Consider the following 17,687-nt stretch of genomic DNA (forward strand, 5'->3'; position numbering starts at 1 on the left):
AATGGGAAAAAAAGACTAGGGGTTCTAACCTACTGCAAACAAGATTGCAAGTGTAACATGGGCTCGTGAAACCTAATTAAAAGCAAGATTTTTAAAACTGACTTGGACAACGAACTAGTCTGGGTCCGGTTCTCAGGTTGAACGGTCCAACTGTTTGAACCAAACAAACAGCTCATTCTAACAAAAAAATAAAAATATATAAAAAAATTTAAACCGACCAAACTGTTGAACGGTTCGACTGCCTGGGTCAGCAGTTTGCTGACCAAATCAATGGTTTTGAGGTAAAATAGAACTGGTCACCTCCCAATTTTTTCGATTCGACCGTTCGGTCTGGTCCGATTTTGAAAACCATGATTAAAAGTAAAGGCATTGAATACATGTTTTGATAACAGAATGCATCACATAGCAAAAAAAGTTAATCCAACCCACAAACCTGGCCCAACCCAACCCGAAAATATATGGTTAGGGTCTCATATTTAGTTACTTGAATTTGAGAATGACCCGACACAGCCCAACCGAATCCCATTGATCCAATTGTTAGGTCTAATTGGGAGTTACTCTTTATGTATTGTTAGAAGTTTCCACTCTTTAATCTTTATTATTTAGTCTTTACTCTTTATCGTTTATTATTTGAATCATTGAATGTTCAAGTTTGAAATTTTAAGAATAATTCCTTTAATTTTGGTATTTTTCATGTATTTATTCTTTATTTTTTAACTTTCAATTATTTTTAAGGATGAACCAAATTGACCCATCAATCAACACTAATATGAACATTTAGGGTTAGGGTCTAGAATTTTCCAACCCAACCCGAACATGACCCACCCAACCCAATTGCTAGGTCATAGACGTGTTTATTTTGATTTGATTGGGTCCCACTAGCCTGTAGAGCTACATCACCTTAAGAATGAACAATTGAACCGACTATGGTCTGACTTCTAAGATCTTTTTGATCATTGGTGAAACCTCCCCTAAAGTTAAGTAATTTCAACTACCTCTATTGAACTTTCTGACACATTTGCAAGTAGATCCCTCTATTAGAATCCTTTAACAAGAGACACGAAAATATCCAAAATACCCATCCAGTTACTTTTGCCAAAATGTTTATTTTCTAAATTTTCTATTCATCTCAATTGCTATCCCAAGCCCTTCCAATCTTTTTTTTTTTCCAAAATTGATTTATTTTACAAATTTACCCTTCTTATCAATCTCTCAGGTAAAATTGCAACTTTAAAATCTCTTTCTTTTTTATGTTCATAGTTTGTATTGTTTTTCTTTTTCCTTTTGTAAAAGCCTATCTCAATAGTAACTGAATGGGCATTTTGGGCATTTTCATGCCTCTTGTTAAAGTATTCAAAGACAATGGGCCTATTGGAATCTACTTGCAAGTTGCAACTATGTCAAAAAGTTCAAGGGAGGTGATTACAATTACCAAACTTCAAAGGAGATTTCAGCAATGGTCAAAAGCTTCAGGGGAAGTTTCAGCAATTTACTCTAAAAATTATGATCAATTTGAAATATATAAAGATTTGAGCCATTAAAACTTAAAAGTAACGCTACCAAACTCCATTTACCTTTTTATAATCTTTAAAACAAATTAATAGAAAATAAAATAATTAATTTGATTAAAAGTATAAAACAAAACATTGGCTTTGGTATAAAAACAATCCGTAATCTGTGATGAATGCAACAAACAAGAGAGGGAGAAGGGAGAGGGAGGGAAGAAAACAAGAAAAATGCTTAAAGAAATGTAGAAGGGAATGATTAATAATAAATTTTATAAATTGATGTTTTTGCTTTTTCCAAGTTTTTATTACTTTAATTTTGGTTGCACTGACTGACAAAAAATTCCTAGACTCTGGTTGCACTAGCAGCAGATCCAGAGTCCCAAATCCCAATTAAGTGTGGTTGATGATGGTCTGACGGAGTCGCCATCGATTCAATCACATTAGGTTTGAGAAGTAGAAATGATCTCAGGGAGGAAGTCCGTAGTACAAAAGTAAATAAATTAACCTGGGAGCTGAGATTTTTTACGTTTAAGAATAAACTAATTAATTACACCAATCATCCCGAATAAACAGAGAAAAGCAAAGGATAGAAACACAAAGGAGAGATGTCTTTTAGATTGGGTGGAACGAACGGGGATGGAGTTTGAACCAAACAATGGCAAGTCTTTCCGCACAGAGGAGATGATGATCTATGATCTATCTGTGCAGCCTCCAGCACGAATCACAACTTCACAAGAATACCTATTCCGTCAATAATGCTCATTTGCAGCGACAGTTTTGCTATATGCGCAGTTGAGATCCAAGTATCAAACCCGGATGTTTTCAACTTTAAAATTCCTCTCCATGGAAGGTGGACCTTTTGAACAACCACCTATCCCCTGGCTGATACTATAAGTTCAATGTACACAAAGTCATTACAAGTAAGAAACCTCGGACACAACCTAACAACGCAAATATCTCCCTGGAAGCATGAGAAGAATGACAAGCAAACCGTCTCTTACCTTGGATAGCTGATAAATATATAAGGGAGTGCTAATTCTCCTTATAGTAGTTAAAAAGCCTTGTTCTAAGTTTGCATTCGCCAATGTGCATGATTTTGTTTCTCAAAAAACAAAAATTTCCACATTAATTAACAAAAACACCCAAAAAGAAAATAATAAAAAGAGTAATTTTCCAAAGTCTTTAACATCAAAAGCTGAGATATATGAACATATCGACAGAATTATGGAAGGGGTGGGAGGTGGGGATGGACAGTATCTACCTTCCCAAAAGAAGTGGGCATCTTCATATCATTCTATGCTTCCTTCTTATTCATCTGCCCTTTCCCCCAACAGGCATTTTCCTTTTGGTTCAATTAAACCTTCCTCAACCTGGAGCATAGGAAAAGGAGAAAAAACATGCAAATACTAGTAGATGCTCTCATAAAGATCTATAAAGAACTAGAATCAAGTAAGCTGGGGATGCGACTTGGGCGGGCTCAGGTTGAAACTTATTAAAATTTGAATGGGCCCAGCCCAAATGCCCACGCCTGATGCAATGTAAATTCCTCAAATCATGTAACCGACTTGCGCCCCTACTAGTGCAGTCAGATTAGAACTCTTTAACATCCAATAAAAAGTAGATCCATTGGTTCAAAAGTTGAATGTCATCAGATAGAAGCTTAATATGATTCATTTTTTGTGGATCCACTTGAACTCAACCAATAAATCCAGCTTATGGATGAGAATCTGGATACTGGCAAAAAACAGATTCTAATAAGTGACCAAAATGAATGATATAAATGCTAAGAATATGGGTTGATCAAACCTGTCTTTGAACAGAGTGACTTGAGCAGCATCAATCCAGTGCATAACATGGGGCCCATTGTTTGAAAGAAAAAAAATGACAATACAATTGGTCCCACGAGCAGGTCCATGGTGTTCAACACACTGTTCAAACTTCAAAAACACATCTGCCCAACCCATATGCTTAGCATTGCTGAATGAACGAAGCAGAGGCAATGAAAATCAGCTTCTCCCATCTTATAACCATCATCATATGAAACGTAAGCCACATGGCAAACTGAGAAACATGAAAATAATTCTGATCTGTTAAAGACAATGATACTGTGACAAATTTCCACTTCAAGGCATGAATTAATCAGTTTTCATCATTTTTTTTTCTGGTGAAAATTGTCACTTTATAGATTTGATACAGGTCAGAATCATTAATACTTACATATGATATGTCTAGATTGATACTTCCTTAAGGCTGTGTTTGGTTTGAAGGAAAAAGTAGGGAAAGGAAGGGAAATGTAGGGAAACCTTTACAAGCCTTGTATGGGTTTCCCTAAGTTTCCCTTCCTTTCCCTACTTTTTCTTTCAAACCAAACATAACCTAAGGGAAACAGACTACTATCAAATACTGACCTTGTGTAACAGCACTAATTTTCTGAACCATAGCCCGAGATTGGTCCTTTCTTCTGATCACCATTTAATGTAATCCTATACAAATAGAAAGCCACCATTGTGCCACTGCAGAAAATAATACTTGTTGGATAGGTGGAGTTATGACCATAAAATAAAAATCAAGGCTAGAAATATAACATGTCCAAATATGTGTTTTTGAACTCAGAAAATGTCGATTGCAAGCAAGAAAGAAACCTAAAAAACATTGAGAAGAAATCACAGTCAATAAATGAACTAGTCTCCTCATTGCATAATGTTAAAAGACTTTGCCTCATTATGTAGATAAACTTGAAGCATCTTGATGGATGATCAAATAACATCTTCATTAAATGAAGCACAGGCATTGGGGTGACTGCTATTTAGCTTACAAAACCAGATTTAAAGGGCTCAATAATTTCAACAAGTCTTTTCCAAATGCTAATTTTTTCATAGTATTTTTTTTTTCTAAATGCTAATTCTACAACTAGAAGGATAGCCATATTGGAATCCATCACCTGGCCTATCTCCACAATTTTGGCTCAAAAATCAATAAGTTTGACTGTAAGACTTCTGATCCAACCAATCACATCTTAACCAGTTACTTGGCCTATTTGTTTTCCGGATGACCTATCTTAACCATACACTTTCTTAACCATGCAACTCTGAATCCTACAACAGAGTGGACCTTTATTCGGACTCGGGGTGCACCAGGCTGAAACTTATCCCATGAACCAGTGTTATCAATGTGATGAGGCGATGAGTAGACGTTTTTGAATCTCTAGTAGATGACTAGTTGATGCCTAGGTAATAACTAGTCAGCAAAAATAAGATACGTTCTGAATTTAAGATATTGGTGTCATCATCATCTAAGCCCTGTCTCAACTATATGGGATCGGCTACAAGAATCCCGTTTCACTATTCCATTCTGTTCAGTGCCATATCCATGATGAAAGCATTAGAAGACAATACCAGAAACTATGAAAAAAATTAACAAACCTGATGAGTGTCATAAAGGAACTTGAAAATGATGGCCTCTGCAAGGAAAAAGAAAAAAAGAAACATCAGAAACAGCCAATGGAAAAGAGAGGTTAATAGCTATACCAGTTCCATGACAACATTATAATAGATAGTGCCTTTGAGCCAGCAAGGCCTTGATGCATAGAATAGGGCTAGCCTTCTGGAAGTGGCACTGTGGCAGATGTATATCCTTTTGTAAAGCATTTTTCTGTGGGATCCTCTCCCTCTTATTATTAATATATGCATCCATTAAAAAAATAGAGCCTTTACCTGTGAAAGCAAGCGCAAGTCCCTTAAAAATATTATACCTGCAACAGCTGCATCCCCGAAACTCTACTTAGAAATATGCTTTCTAAGATAACAATTGAAAACATGAAGTGCAAAATAGAATGCATAATTAAAAATAATTAATAATACATCTAGATAGTCAGAAAGCAATGCTTTTTTACCGAGGTGATATTTAAACCAAAACTCAACCAACATTCTTTGTTTCACAACACTAAGCCCATAGGAGAAGCTAAAACCATGACAAGAATATTCCTACACAACAAATTGCCCATGGTCTGAACTCTGAAGGAATATACTACTTCCTATTGAAAATACTAACTCTGAAAAAATAAATAATAACTGTATTAGTATATTACTTGCAGATAAACACTTCATCTACCGGTCAGGTTATATCAAAGTGTGATTGCAAGAGTGCTGGTTTATTACTCCTCTTGTTAGGATGCCCATTTTTTGTAGCTAGAAAACACACAAGACAATTTAGACATGCTCTTAATAGAACAGTAGAGGCAAGAAGAGATAAGGTCTGAAATGATCCAGAGAAAAAAAAAAACAGTCGTCTGGGAAGCTTTTTTTCTTTTCCTTTTGGTGAGGAGGTGGAGAGGACTCCTCTTTGTGAGAAGTTCCTTTGAGATTAACTCCATCGGTCCATCTCCATATTTAGAAATAAACCAAAATCTCATTATACATTTTTTTTTCTTCTGAGCCTATCTATGGTTTATGACTAAGGAGGACTCTTCATGACTTGAACTTTTGGAGGCTACATCCCTTATTAGATATCCTTCTTGGTTTGTTTGGTATTTGGACATAACATTTTATTAGGCTGAAATATTAGCCCTTATTCAAGGATTGAATTGGTAAAAAGAAAAGAGTGGACAGATCTGGTGGTGGATGGGGACTGTCAAGTTCTCAAGGATGAACGAGATCAGTCAGTTTTTGGTGGCACGCTTATGTTTCAGGGAGTTGGAGGCATTTCCTCCCTTTTTGGTGCTCAATTGCAGCCACAAGAATATATCCTTAAACTACTAACAACTAACTTATTCGCCCTTGGAAGGAAAAGAAGAAAATGTGTTTGAGCAGCTACATTGTGATCAATCTGTTAGGAATGAAAATCTAGATTTTCTTTTCCTTCTCTAACAATTAACAGGATGTTAATGTTTTAATTAGTTGCATCACCAGTAGAGTGTCTCATCTCTTTGGTTGTATATTGACATAGGAATCTGTATTCTCCCCTAGAAGGAAAAGAGGAAACATTATGTCAAGATGTATTCAAGCAGCTATGTTGTGGTCGACCTGTGAGGAACCAATATGTTTTGATTGGTTGCATCACAAGTAGAGTAGCTTATTGGCTGCATGCAGCATAGGAATCTGTACACTGTTTGCATGCTTTTTTGTCATTTAAAAAATGTCTACAAATATTTTTAAATTTTGATAATATCCTTAAACTACTAACAACTAATATATCCTTTTTGGTGCTCATGTACCTCCTTATTTTTTGTAAAAATATGTTGTTTTGCATTTCAGCAGCTGGAGACTACTTATTTGCTGAATGATGAAGATAGGCATTGGGTAATTATTTTACTCCTAAAAAGTTTTTTTACAAGTTTTTTTTGTAAAAAGTGACTAAGATTATATTAAAAAATAAGGAGGTACATGAGAAGATGTATGCCAGAGCGAAACAGAGAAAGGATTACAAAGGTAGAGCACTATCACTAAATAAACATTCTCTATGAGCATCAGATTTAGCTAACCCGTCTGCTACAGTGTTCAATTCCCTGGGAATCCAGTTCAACTTAACCTGCATTGAGTCCAAAGTGTCTCTAGCTTCTGCCAAGAGATGAACCAAAGTTTAGCATATACCAACAAAACCCAAGGATTTAATCCATTTGGAATCCTTTCTGCATTCTACTTTCAGCACCTATTTCAGCAGTAATCAAATGGCCCCTAAGACTAACTTTTAAAGCTACAGACTAAAGAACTCATCCCCCTATTAATTTCTATTGACATACATATGTTTTGGTGAAGAATGCTAGTAACCAAAGTCAGAGCGAAACTCACTGAATTCTTTACCCTACAGACAAAGTGGCACCTGTTAAAGGGGTATCCAAATTTGTCTTGTAGGGTGTCTTCTCAGGGTTCCACCATTTCTGTAGGAAGGAGAATTCAAAGAGTTGAAGAGTTGAACAAGGTGCTGCTTACTATCATTCCTCATATTTTAAGTATAAAATATTATGACTCAACGAAATCAAGCACCAAAAGATCATGTGAGTTTGTAGTAATAATCACAAATTCTTAGATGTACATGTTAGTCTTTTTGCTATTTTTGTTTAGTACAAGAGACACACAGATACATAAAATATGAATGGATATTTCCTCCACCCACTTTACCTAAGTGAAATGCTTCTCTATCTTTATTCTATCCATCAACTTTACAGTGACATGCCTGTGTTCACTACTTTAATCCATGCATAAAAGTCACATTATCTCTTATACGACAACAAGCACAAAAAGTATAGTGACCCGCCAAATACATTCTCACAATAAACCAGAAAATACAGGATCCATTGTCACTCAAGGAATTCATTAATCAACAAGAGAAAAGAAAAAGAAAAGAACAAAGAAAACATATAGAATTCACTAACCTGCTTGCCCTTTCAAAGCCAGAGCAAACGATTCCCCCCTTTTCCATGATCTCAGACTTGATATACTTAATGCTAGAAGAATACCCCCAAGAATAACCCCAAACCTAATGGCAGAAATGCTTCCAGTTATCATGAAGGAAAGAAAACCACCACCAGAAAGAAAGACACCTGCGCAAAACAAGAATTCCATGACAAATACATAACTCAAATTAAAAGGACTTATACCTATAGTCCATCTGTATGGATCAAAATAATATCAACAAGGAGAAGGGAAAGACCATTAAGTTGCAGAAGTAGGAACAGACTAAAACACATTGCACATCTACATCAAGGGCATCCGTACCAAAAGGGATAGTACATACCATAAGGAATCCCAAGGTAAAAGTCTTGAACCTTAGAAACTTCCTTCAAATCATTAGTTGAGGAAGCAAAGGTTTCCACAATGTCCTTCACTGGCTCAGGAGAATTGTCTGCCACTGTAGAAAGATATTCTTTACCTTCTTCACTGATTTCTCTTGCTATTATACTCAGATCATGTCTTGCTTTCTCCACCTGGATGCTTAGCTGTGCTGAGGTATCCTTCAAAACCACCCTTGCCTTCTCAGAGTATAACTTGTATGCTTCTTCAGACATGATCTGCATCTTTACGGCTTGTTCTTTGAAAGATTCTAATGTCTGTTTCAGTGCTTCTTGGGATTCCTTGGCTCTAATGTCAAACTCACTCTTCCCTTCAACTTCAATTTCTGAATTCTTCTGTTATACAAACAGACATTAAATTTACAATAACAAAAAAAAAAAAAACCCTTCAATTAAAGGGGTAAAAAACTGAAATTGAAGATGCAGAGAAAGAGAAGATTAATCAGATCTGAGCCATTATCATGCCTCAACCAAAGAAGAAGCATCATAGTTTCTCCAAGGAAAGCAGTCCTCCAGCACAAAGTACGAGAAACATGTTTCACTTTCCCAATTCATTTATTAGAAATTGATATTTGGCTGTCAACCCTGAAATTCGTTGCAATAAGATTCAAGTATCCCAATAAAGGACACAACACAGATATCTATTGGTCCTTGGGCATTAACTCTAAATAAGGTTCAGAGTATCAAAAACACAAGGTGCATCAGAAAGGCAGTTTTAAGAGACGTATAGGGTACACTTTACATACACATGGATACACTAGGAAACTCAAACATATTATAAAAAATATATTAATAACAAGAAATATAAACTTTATATGACTTTAATAAGTTACGTACGCATAAAAAACCTTTAATGGTTTTTACAAAGTGTCATATATCGGGATCAGGACACAATTGGTAACCATCAAAAAATGATAGAAGAACTAAAATGTATGTATATACCTTAAATTTAAAAAAAAAATACAATATAATATGTGTTAATATTTATTAGTAATATAAATTTTAATAAACAATTTTATCACTTAGCCATTTATTGACAAGCATCCACTAACCACTAAGAGGAGAAAGTTTACTTAAGAATCAAACTGCATATGATTATGACAAGCAATTAGAGTATGGCGTAGTGGTGGACCTATGGTCATTACAGTGTTTTAAAAGCGCAAGGCGCAAGGCGAGGCGCGTGCCTTTTTAAGAAAGGCGCAAAACGACAAAAAAAAAGCTAAAAAATAAAAAATCAAGTCAGAAAATTCAAAAAATATTAAACATAATGTTAATAAAAAATATAAACATAAATTTTAAAATAAATGTTTTAAAAAACCAATTATCTAAAATTAAATACATAAACATAACATGTAAAGTGTATTCAAATGAAAATTTAAAAATAAAAGCAAATATATAAAGCATTTTCAAGCATCTAAAACCCACAATCTCTTTTTTTTTCCTTAATTGCATTGTTTCAAGTAGTTAATGTGATGCAAAACATACTGCATTCTTGATTCTATGGGTCGCCTTTGTACCACGCCCCTCGAGGCAAACTCGAACAAGTCTATGTTAGGGCTTTTGAAAGGGGTGAGCCTAGGACCTGGGCGAGGCACATACCCCAAAATGTGCCTCACCTGTGCGCCTAGGCATGCCTTTTAAATCATTGGGTCATTACAAACTAATGGCCAAAGGTTCAAATATTCTTATATCCTACTTGTAGTTTTTATACAAAAATGGTAGGCTATAGTAATTGAATAAAAGTTTAATGGTGTGTCATTATAACAACTTCGAATTTGAATATTGCTTCAAATGTAGGAGGTAATTAAAATTGAGACAAATTTGAATTTGAAAAGTTTCTCTTAATATAGGAGTTATTGAAAGAGGGAAGGGGTAATAATAGGAGTTATTGATGAGAGAGAATGTAGAAGGATTAGAATGTTAAAAATCATATCTATATTGGCCAAAATGACCCAATACAGGTCCATATTGTCCCAATACAAACGAAAGGAATGAAACACATAATTTCAATGTGTTCCACGCATCGGGACCTGACTGGAATAATATGTGTCGACCAATACAGATCAATACATTGTGAAATTTTAAACCTTGCCTCTAAAGACCCTCTACATAACACCATGATAATGCAAAGTTATGGTGCCAATTGGAGGCATATAGAGGTTTTAATGGTGGATCCCCCCAGAAGTAAAGTCAAAATGTGGCTCGCGTACTGCATAAATTCTTGAGATAACTGGTACCATGTACTTGGATTGGAAACACAATGTTCAACCGCTTGATTATGAGCCACTCATGCATAGGCTTGCTAAAAGTGGGGGGAAATGTATGACTGATCAAAACAACAAATAATATTTATGAATTACTTCGTTGCTGCATAACTAAATGGTTGACGATTGCTCCACCTAATGTGTGTGTGTGTGTGTGTGTGTGAGAGAGAGAGAGAGAGAGAAGATTGGTCCATCTGGTTGGAAAAAAGATCAGCTGAATTGATTTTAAGATCGAGTTGAAGTATCTATCCATCTACGATCTATTCCTTCTTATCACCACGAAACGTCATGAAAATTCCATTTCCTAAGTTACGCAATAAGATCAATGATATTCGCCTATTCGGAGTCTCCACCCGTCCCCAGCGCTCAACTAGTTTAATTAGTAAACCCGGTTACTAATTAGCAACCATGCCACTGTCCGGTTCGGAATGAAAACGTTTAAGTTGCACTTACAATACATTAACAACACAATATTAGTCAGAATGCAATATGTTAAGAAGATTAAACGTATATAAATACAGAGAACGGAATTACAGAAAAGTGCAAGGTGTTCTTACCGAGTCTTCATGCGAAGCAGCAAATGAGGTAACCGATCCATTGTTGGACCTTGGGCGATGGGGCAAAGCAAAACGAGATCCAAACCCTTTGAGAGAGATGCAGCGACCGGCAACCGCGACCCTGTAATTGTAAGGACGAAAAGGTGAAGGTTCGGAACAAAACGACGAGGCAGAAGAAAGAGGAGTAGAAAAGGCCATGGAACCACTCCTCGTAGAGACAGTAGTAGAGTTAGGGTTTGTGTACGAAACGAAGCACTTCAGAGATACCGCCATGGCGCTTTGCTCAGACGAAAATCACGAGGGGCGGAGTCGATATGAAAATGCTTCTTTATTTCTTTGCTTAGTTCAGGCAGGCAGGCAAGTAAACTGCACTCAACTTTTCTTTTTACCCAAAGACAGAAAAAAAAAAGGTTAAATGCTTAAACCTCCCCTCTGGAATTGACAAATGCTGAGACGTTCCCTTTGTTTAGCGAAATGACTTAACAGTACATCTATTAGATTACTGAACCACTATTTTACCCTTTATTCATCTCCAATTTTTCAAAAAAATATGATATATATTGAAAACCGAAAACTGTATTAGTGATTTAGTGTTACTACTCGAGGTTGAGGAGAACGTCAGAGGTCCCGCCGGCTTCGACGATGATCCAAGTGATACCAGCAGAAGTTTCACAAAACTTGGGACAGCCCCTTGACCAAATAATTACAACCCCGGCATTCTCCGACGTTCCTGAAGCAATTTTCGACCTATAAGGCTGTAAAGGAAGGAAAACCTTTACAAAATTAAGGCTAAAGCTGCGGAATGTCCTCCCTCACAAGTAACTCAACAAAACGAGGAGCAACACCAGAAAAGTAATTAAATAAAAGAAAATTAAGACATTCGATTTTTGTTCAACAAAGGAAAAAAAAAAAAAAAAACAATTAAAGCAATGGAAGACAGGTTTAAAAAGGCATTATAAAAATATATAATCAATACCCATCGAAGCTGCGTGATTGTCTACTGGCTAGTGGCTGGCTACTGCAGAGGGAATGCACATGGCGAAGGCGAATATTAAAAGTGTTAAGTGGCGAACATAAATATTCAAAATTTAAAGCGCCAAAGTCGTTCTGTGGTTACATGACATCAATCACAAGCTGTTCAAAATCTGAAATCAAAGCCTAAGAAAATGATCCAACAACCGTATAAGATCGAAACCATTACACAAATACCAAACACTTGACATCAAAAACACGAAGCGAACTTATACGCTACTCCACACCTCAACCAACATCTGAATTCGGCTACGGAGAAAGAAACCTGCAGCAATGCGTGGGCACCATCATCTCTCTCTAGCAGGAGAACGAGCATCTGGCATCTGTGGCTGCGTTTGGCCAGGCATAAAGGATTGCAGGGAATTGCAAATTTGGGTTTTCATTTGATGTTACATACAACATGGGTGTAAACTAGACCTGTTCATGGACCGAAATACTCCGGCGGGCTTGGGCCGCGGGATCAGGATCAACTTTAGGCCCACGGGTTGGTTCGGGGTGTAAATGCCAGATATTGTTACTTTTCAATCTGTGATTGGGCTTTTGTAAATAAACCCGGTTCATAACATGGGCTTTTCGCTTTTGTAAATGAACCCGTACGATGCGCGGGAAAATCCAAATTTCTGTTAAATTATTAGTTTATTAAATAAAAATTTAAATTGACAATTTAAAAAAAAAAGAGAGAGAGAAAATTTATTTTGTTAATATATTAAAAATTATTGAATATTTTTCTAAACAACAAATTGACAATTCTCAAAGTAGCAACATTTATTATGCCATTTTATTGAAAATTATTAAATATTTTTCCAACCAAATAATTAATTTTCAGTAATTACTAATTATTAGTTCATTGAATAAAAGCTAATCAATATTTTAAGTTTTAACAACAATTTTAAATAATTTCTATAATTAGTTATCAACAATTTATTACATTTGTGTATTTTGGGGAAATTATTGAAAATTATTTTTTGCTCATAATAATTACCAGGAAATTATTTCCAAAAAATATTACATAAACCTATTCAATCAATTTATTGAAATTATTGGAAATTTTCTTTGTAATTTATTGAAACTTTACAATAAGTAGGGACTTTTATACCCATGCATCAGATGGGTCCCTACTTAACTCTCAAAACTTTCATTGTAAATTAATAAATGAATATTCAGAAACATAATAATTTTTGAAAAATTCCAACTAACAAAATAAATAAATATTCAGAAACACAATAATATCACTCAGCTTTCACTGATCCTGGCTTTTCACCTTTAACTAATCAAATGTGTTCTTTTCATAAGTTTTTATCTTTGATTGCATAATTTGTGCATATGAATTCAGATTCAATAAGGAAATAAACCAATTTACGAAATAGTAAAACAGTGATCGGATGAGAAGTTGAAGTTGATTGATTTTGACAAATAAAAAAAAAAGTTCTTTGATTTAATGAAATAAGTGAAGAATTAATATTTAATAAAACTATAAATTGGGAAAGTAGTGAATTTGGAAATGCGTATGGATCGGAATACCCAGAACCGGGATCGATTTAATCACCTTCCTGACCCAGATTTCTTTACAGTTGTTTCTCAAATTTAGGGTGGTTTGACGGTATAAGAACACATTGCTCGCTGGAATGACGCTGGAGTCCATTAAACCGGCCTATTTGGTCACCAACGATGGTGATTTTTAAATGTTGTTTTAGAAAAAAACAGTGGTTTTGATTGCAAAAAAATAAATAAATAAAACAATTTGCTAAAATAGTGGTTTTGATTGAGGAAAAACAAACTTCTCTTTGGAACAACAATAACGACCATTATTCATAGAAAAACCGACCCATTTGATCACCGATGGTTGGTGATTTTTATAGGACTGGGAGTAAGACACTCCTGTTTCAGGGTGATCGAAAAACTCTTTGAATAAAAGTTGGAAGTTATTGAAAATAGAGAAGGTACGCTTAAAGTGATAGAGAAGTCAATTTAGAGTTGTGATTGATTCAACAACACCTTTAATTATTTGTTACGTACGGTATTATGTGGCTTTAAAAACTTGAATCGCCATCAAACGTTGTGAAGAACGATTTCAAATACAGGAATCCGATTCATCAGAATAAAAAAGTAGATGGAAGAAGTGATCAACCTTGAGACTTGTAAACAAGAAAGAGAGAAGATGACGCCGATGTGGAGAAATAAGGCAACTCCACGTCCACGATGATGGTAAACGGTGAGGTGTGGTGTAAGACGAAAAACAACCCCATGCCTTCATACATATTTGAGGCAGTAAATGAAAGACACAAAATTTAGGGTATAATATAAAAACCTCCCCTAAGTTTCTGATAATCATAAAAATTTTCCCTTTAGTTTGACTTTAACAAAAACTTTCCCTAGACTTATAAAGAATTTGACAAAAACGTCCATAATTTATATATACTTTTACTAAAATACCCCCATTTGAAAATTGATCCAAAAAACTCCCTTTGACCTTATTATACTTTTCAAATCCCTGAACTCCACCGTTTGAAGACGAGGAACGTAGCTCGTGAAGTATTTGAGCCATTATAGGAATAGACTCAAACAATTTCTCGTAGAATCCTTTCTTGGCCTCACAGGTAGTTCAGACGGGAAGAACGAATTGTTATCGGAGCTTGTAATTCTGTAAAGACTGTTTCAAGAGTCCTTATTGATCGGGCAGCCACTCTGCATCAAGGGGTGGCTGAAACCACCACCATGGTTCGACAGACCAACTCTGTTGCCGACTGGCCTGAACTGACTGTGAACTAAGCCATTAGTCCCCTCCCCACAATTCCAAAACTAATCAGTCTCTCTTTGGTGGCTTCCCATCAAGTACTCATAATTCTCGGTCGAGTTTCGGGTGAGTGAGTAGCTGGGGTTGTGAGAGAAGGGGAGGGAGTAGGAGTACGAACGTGATGCTGCCGTATAGTCATCGGAGCATGACGGCGCCAATGAATGAGTGCTCCTCACTGACTTCAGAAGAACAGGAGGGTCAGCTTTTGGAGCTGGGTTCAAAGTGTTGAGGGATAGTGAGACATCCGGCAAAGCTAGAGAGAGTTTAAGGGTCTCAATCTTTGGTTTCTTTTCCCTCTTGTCTTTGTCGATTTCCTCTTCCTCGAACTCTCGCCTCGACCCTGCTCCCCTAGCATCGTTCAACTGTAGAAAATCTCTCTCTACCCATCTATCCTCTTCATTCTAGTTCTCCGGAGCCACTTCCTTTCCCTTATATCTCCCTTTCTCCAAATAACTCAACAAATTCTTCCCAGAAATCTCTCTGTCTTGAAAATCCATTTTAGAATTATCGCACAGGTAGCTCAGAGTCAGCTCCTGAGCACCTGAATTGCCATTTCTTGGCGGTTTTAACGGAAACCCATTATGACCAATCTCCGAACCTCGCAGAAAATTGGGACCCTTCTCAAAAAAAAAAAAAAATCAATTTTCCCATTTGGGGTCTCAAGGTTTTGCACGGAGACGTGATGTTTCAGTTTGGTCAGAGAGTTCTCTGTTCTGTGAACAAAACCATTGGAGAGATTGGTCTCTGTAATCATGGCCTACAAGGGAGCTCACAGTAAGAGAGATAAAGAGAAATGTACCCCGCCAAAACGGTAGAAATTTCAGAAGTCGTCCAAGGATTTGAGGGGAAGTTCGAAGAAAATTCTCTTCCTCCCTGGTATGCCCTTGCAGCTGGTGACGGACTAAGAAACATTCCCATGAGCTTCCTTGACTGGTGATGGACCAAGCATAACTGTAGATGATGAACCCTCATTCCCATTAAGCACGAGCTCCTTGACTGTAGATGGTGAGGGTTCAGCATAGCTTCCTTGACTGGTTTGGTTGAGACTGAGTCAGATTTGCCACGTGTATAATCCTTAATGCACGAGCTACTGCATTTCCCATTGTCCCACGCATTAAATGTTGCTTCTTTACCTAACTAGAGTAAGCTTCAGCGGCGAAAGAGGAGAAACATTGAAAGACTCGACAACCGCTTTGGAGTTTCAAGGAATATTGAAAGAGGAGGAAGAAAACAACGAAGAAAGAATAAGAAAATGACAGACTTTTCAGGATTACTCTTTTTTTTGAACCGATAGGGTTTGGATGAAAGATCGAAAGATTTGTGTTTCTCATCTTCAAAAGGTGGAGTTTAGAGATTAGAAAAGTATAATGAGGTCGAAGGGAGTTTTTTTGCTCATGGGGGTATTTAATAAAAGTACTTGTAAACTAACTTATAAAAGGGTAAAATGAGAATTTGAAAAAAACGATGCACCGGTTTAACGTTTTTCGTCTGAATCAGTGAGGGAAGGGAGATTTTTATCAAATTTTTTAAGTCTAGGAGAGGTTTTAATTAAAGTCAAATTAAAAGAAAAATTTTTATGATTATCAAAAACTTCAAGGAGGTTTTTATGATTACCACAAAATTTAAGCATATGAACGCAAGAACCTTATTAATTATCCTTTGCATGATGAAACAAAAATCACTGCCGATACCATTCATAACACAAATGAAAGGCCACGTTGACTACATTAAACACCCATCCCGCTTAAATATATAGCAGAGTAACCCGTGCTGAGCACGGGAGTGATACTGGACAAAATATCTGACATTTCATCGAATAGAGATCATGCTAACAGAAGTTTTAAAGTGTTTCTTTTTTTTTTCCTAATTTATACCAACTTACCCAGTAATAAGCGCCAACTGAAAGAAAGTGTATTTTAAAGAAGTCTGAGCAAATATCAAAACTTATTTTCAAGGTCATTAAAGCCCACTGGGAAAGGCATTAGGACATACATTGCCTACTCTCCTGATGAGTAGTAGAAGTCTGAGCAAATATCAAAACTTATTTTCAAGGTCATTAAAGCGCCAACAGGAGAAGCATCTGATGAGTAGTAGAATTAACCGTAAAGCCCTTTGAGCTCCCAAGTTCCATATATTGCCTACTCTCCTGTTGATAAAATTCAAGCTCACCGGAGAACTGACCGTCGATGGATTATGAGAGTTGCCCAAGGCCTAGATTACGTGGAATCTCCTGCAAGCTGCTACCAGCTTCATTTTCGTTGGAACTCTATGTTGTTTGCTACAGCACCGTGAGGTGCTGATGATTGAACCATCGGGTTCTAGAGCCCCATGGTTGAAGACTCCTGCAAAACATTCACCCGGATGCATACCGGAACTGGAAAAGACCGTCCCACCCAGTGATCCTTGCAGATATGTGTGGGAACTGTGAGAGAACTCATTGCTTGTAGACTTCTCTGAGCTTCTTGGCCATAGATGTGGCAGAAATTTTCCAGTAGCCATATAGGTTGTAGATCACCTGGCCTTGTGATTGGCCATTGTTAGTGTTCAGTCTGCCTGTTAGACTGATAACAGCCAAGGAAGAGAGAGAAAAGAGAGAAGGAGAGAAAGAGAAAAAAGGAGAAAAGCAGAGGAGAAACAAGAAGAGAAGATTCTGGTTGGAATGAGAGAAAAAGTTCACTCTCCCATTTGGTCATATGTATTTTATATTACTAAAATAATGTGAAAAAGTCACATATGCCCCTACTT

The 17,687-nt window shown here is 36.4% G+C and overlaps 1 protein-coding gene across 7 annotated transcripts; it reads right to left on the bottom strand.

Moving 5' to 3' along the window:
* Positions 1–2,528: 2,528 nt before the first annotated feature.
* On the bottom strand, positions 2,529–11,695 carry LOC104594480 (protein FATTY ACID EXPORT 3, chloroplastic-like). 7 transcript variants are annotated; one of them, XR_002022538.2, is made up of 8 exons: positions 11,117–11,689; positions 8,241–8,631; positions 7,879–8,046; positions 5,222–5,268; positions 4,931–4,968; positions 3,917–4,021; positions 3,315–3,485; positions 2,529–3,242 (listed from the first exon to the last, which is right to left on the bottom strand). XR_002022538.2 is itself a non-coding variant. In XM_019197228.2 (7 exons), the coding sequence occupies exons 1-6, from the start codon at positions 11,387–11,389 to the stop codon at positions 3,931–3,933; spliced, it is 1,005 nt and encodes a 334-aa protein (XP_019052773.1). In that variant the 5' UTR covers positions 11,390–11,695; the 3' UTR covers positions 2,529–3,242; positions 3,917–3,930. The 7 variants fall into 7 exon arrangements, 3 of the variants coding, with proteins under 3 accessions (XP_019052773.1, XP_010253068.1, XP_010253069.1); XR_002022537.2 differs by having other exon boundaries at positions 3,315–3,569; XR_016083048.1 differs by lacking the exon at positions 3,315–3,485 and having other exon boundaries at positions 2,529–2,610; positions 2,770–2,878; positions 11,117–11,688.
* Positions 11,696–17,687: the final 5,992 nt, after the last annotated feature.

This window comes from Nelumbo nucifera, chromosome 2, assembly GCF_055504915.1.
Source record: "Nelumbo nucifera cultivar China Antique chromosome 2, China Antique-T2T, whole genome shotgun sequence".
Lineage (NCBI taxonomy): Eukaryota > Viridiplantae > Streptophyta > Magnoliopsida > Proteales > Nelumbonaceae > Nelumbo > Nelumbo nucifera.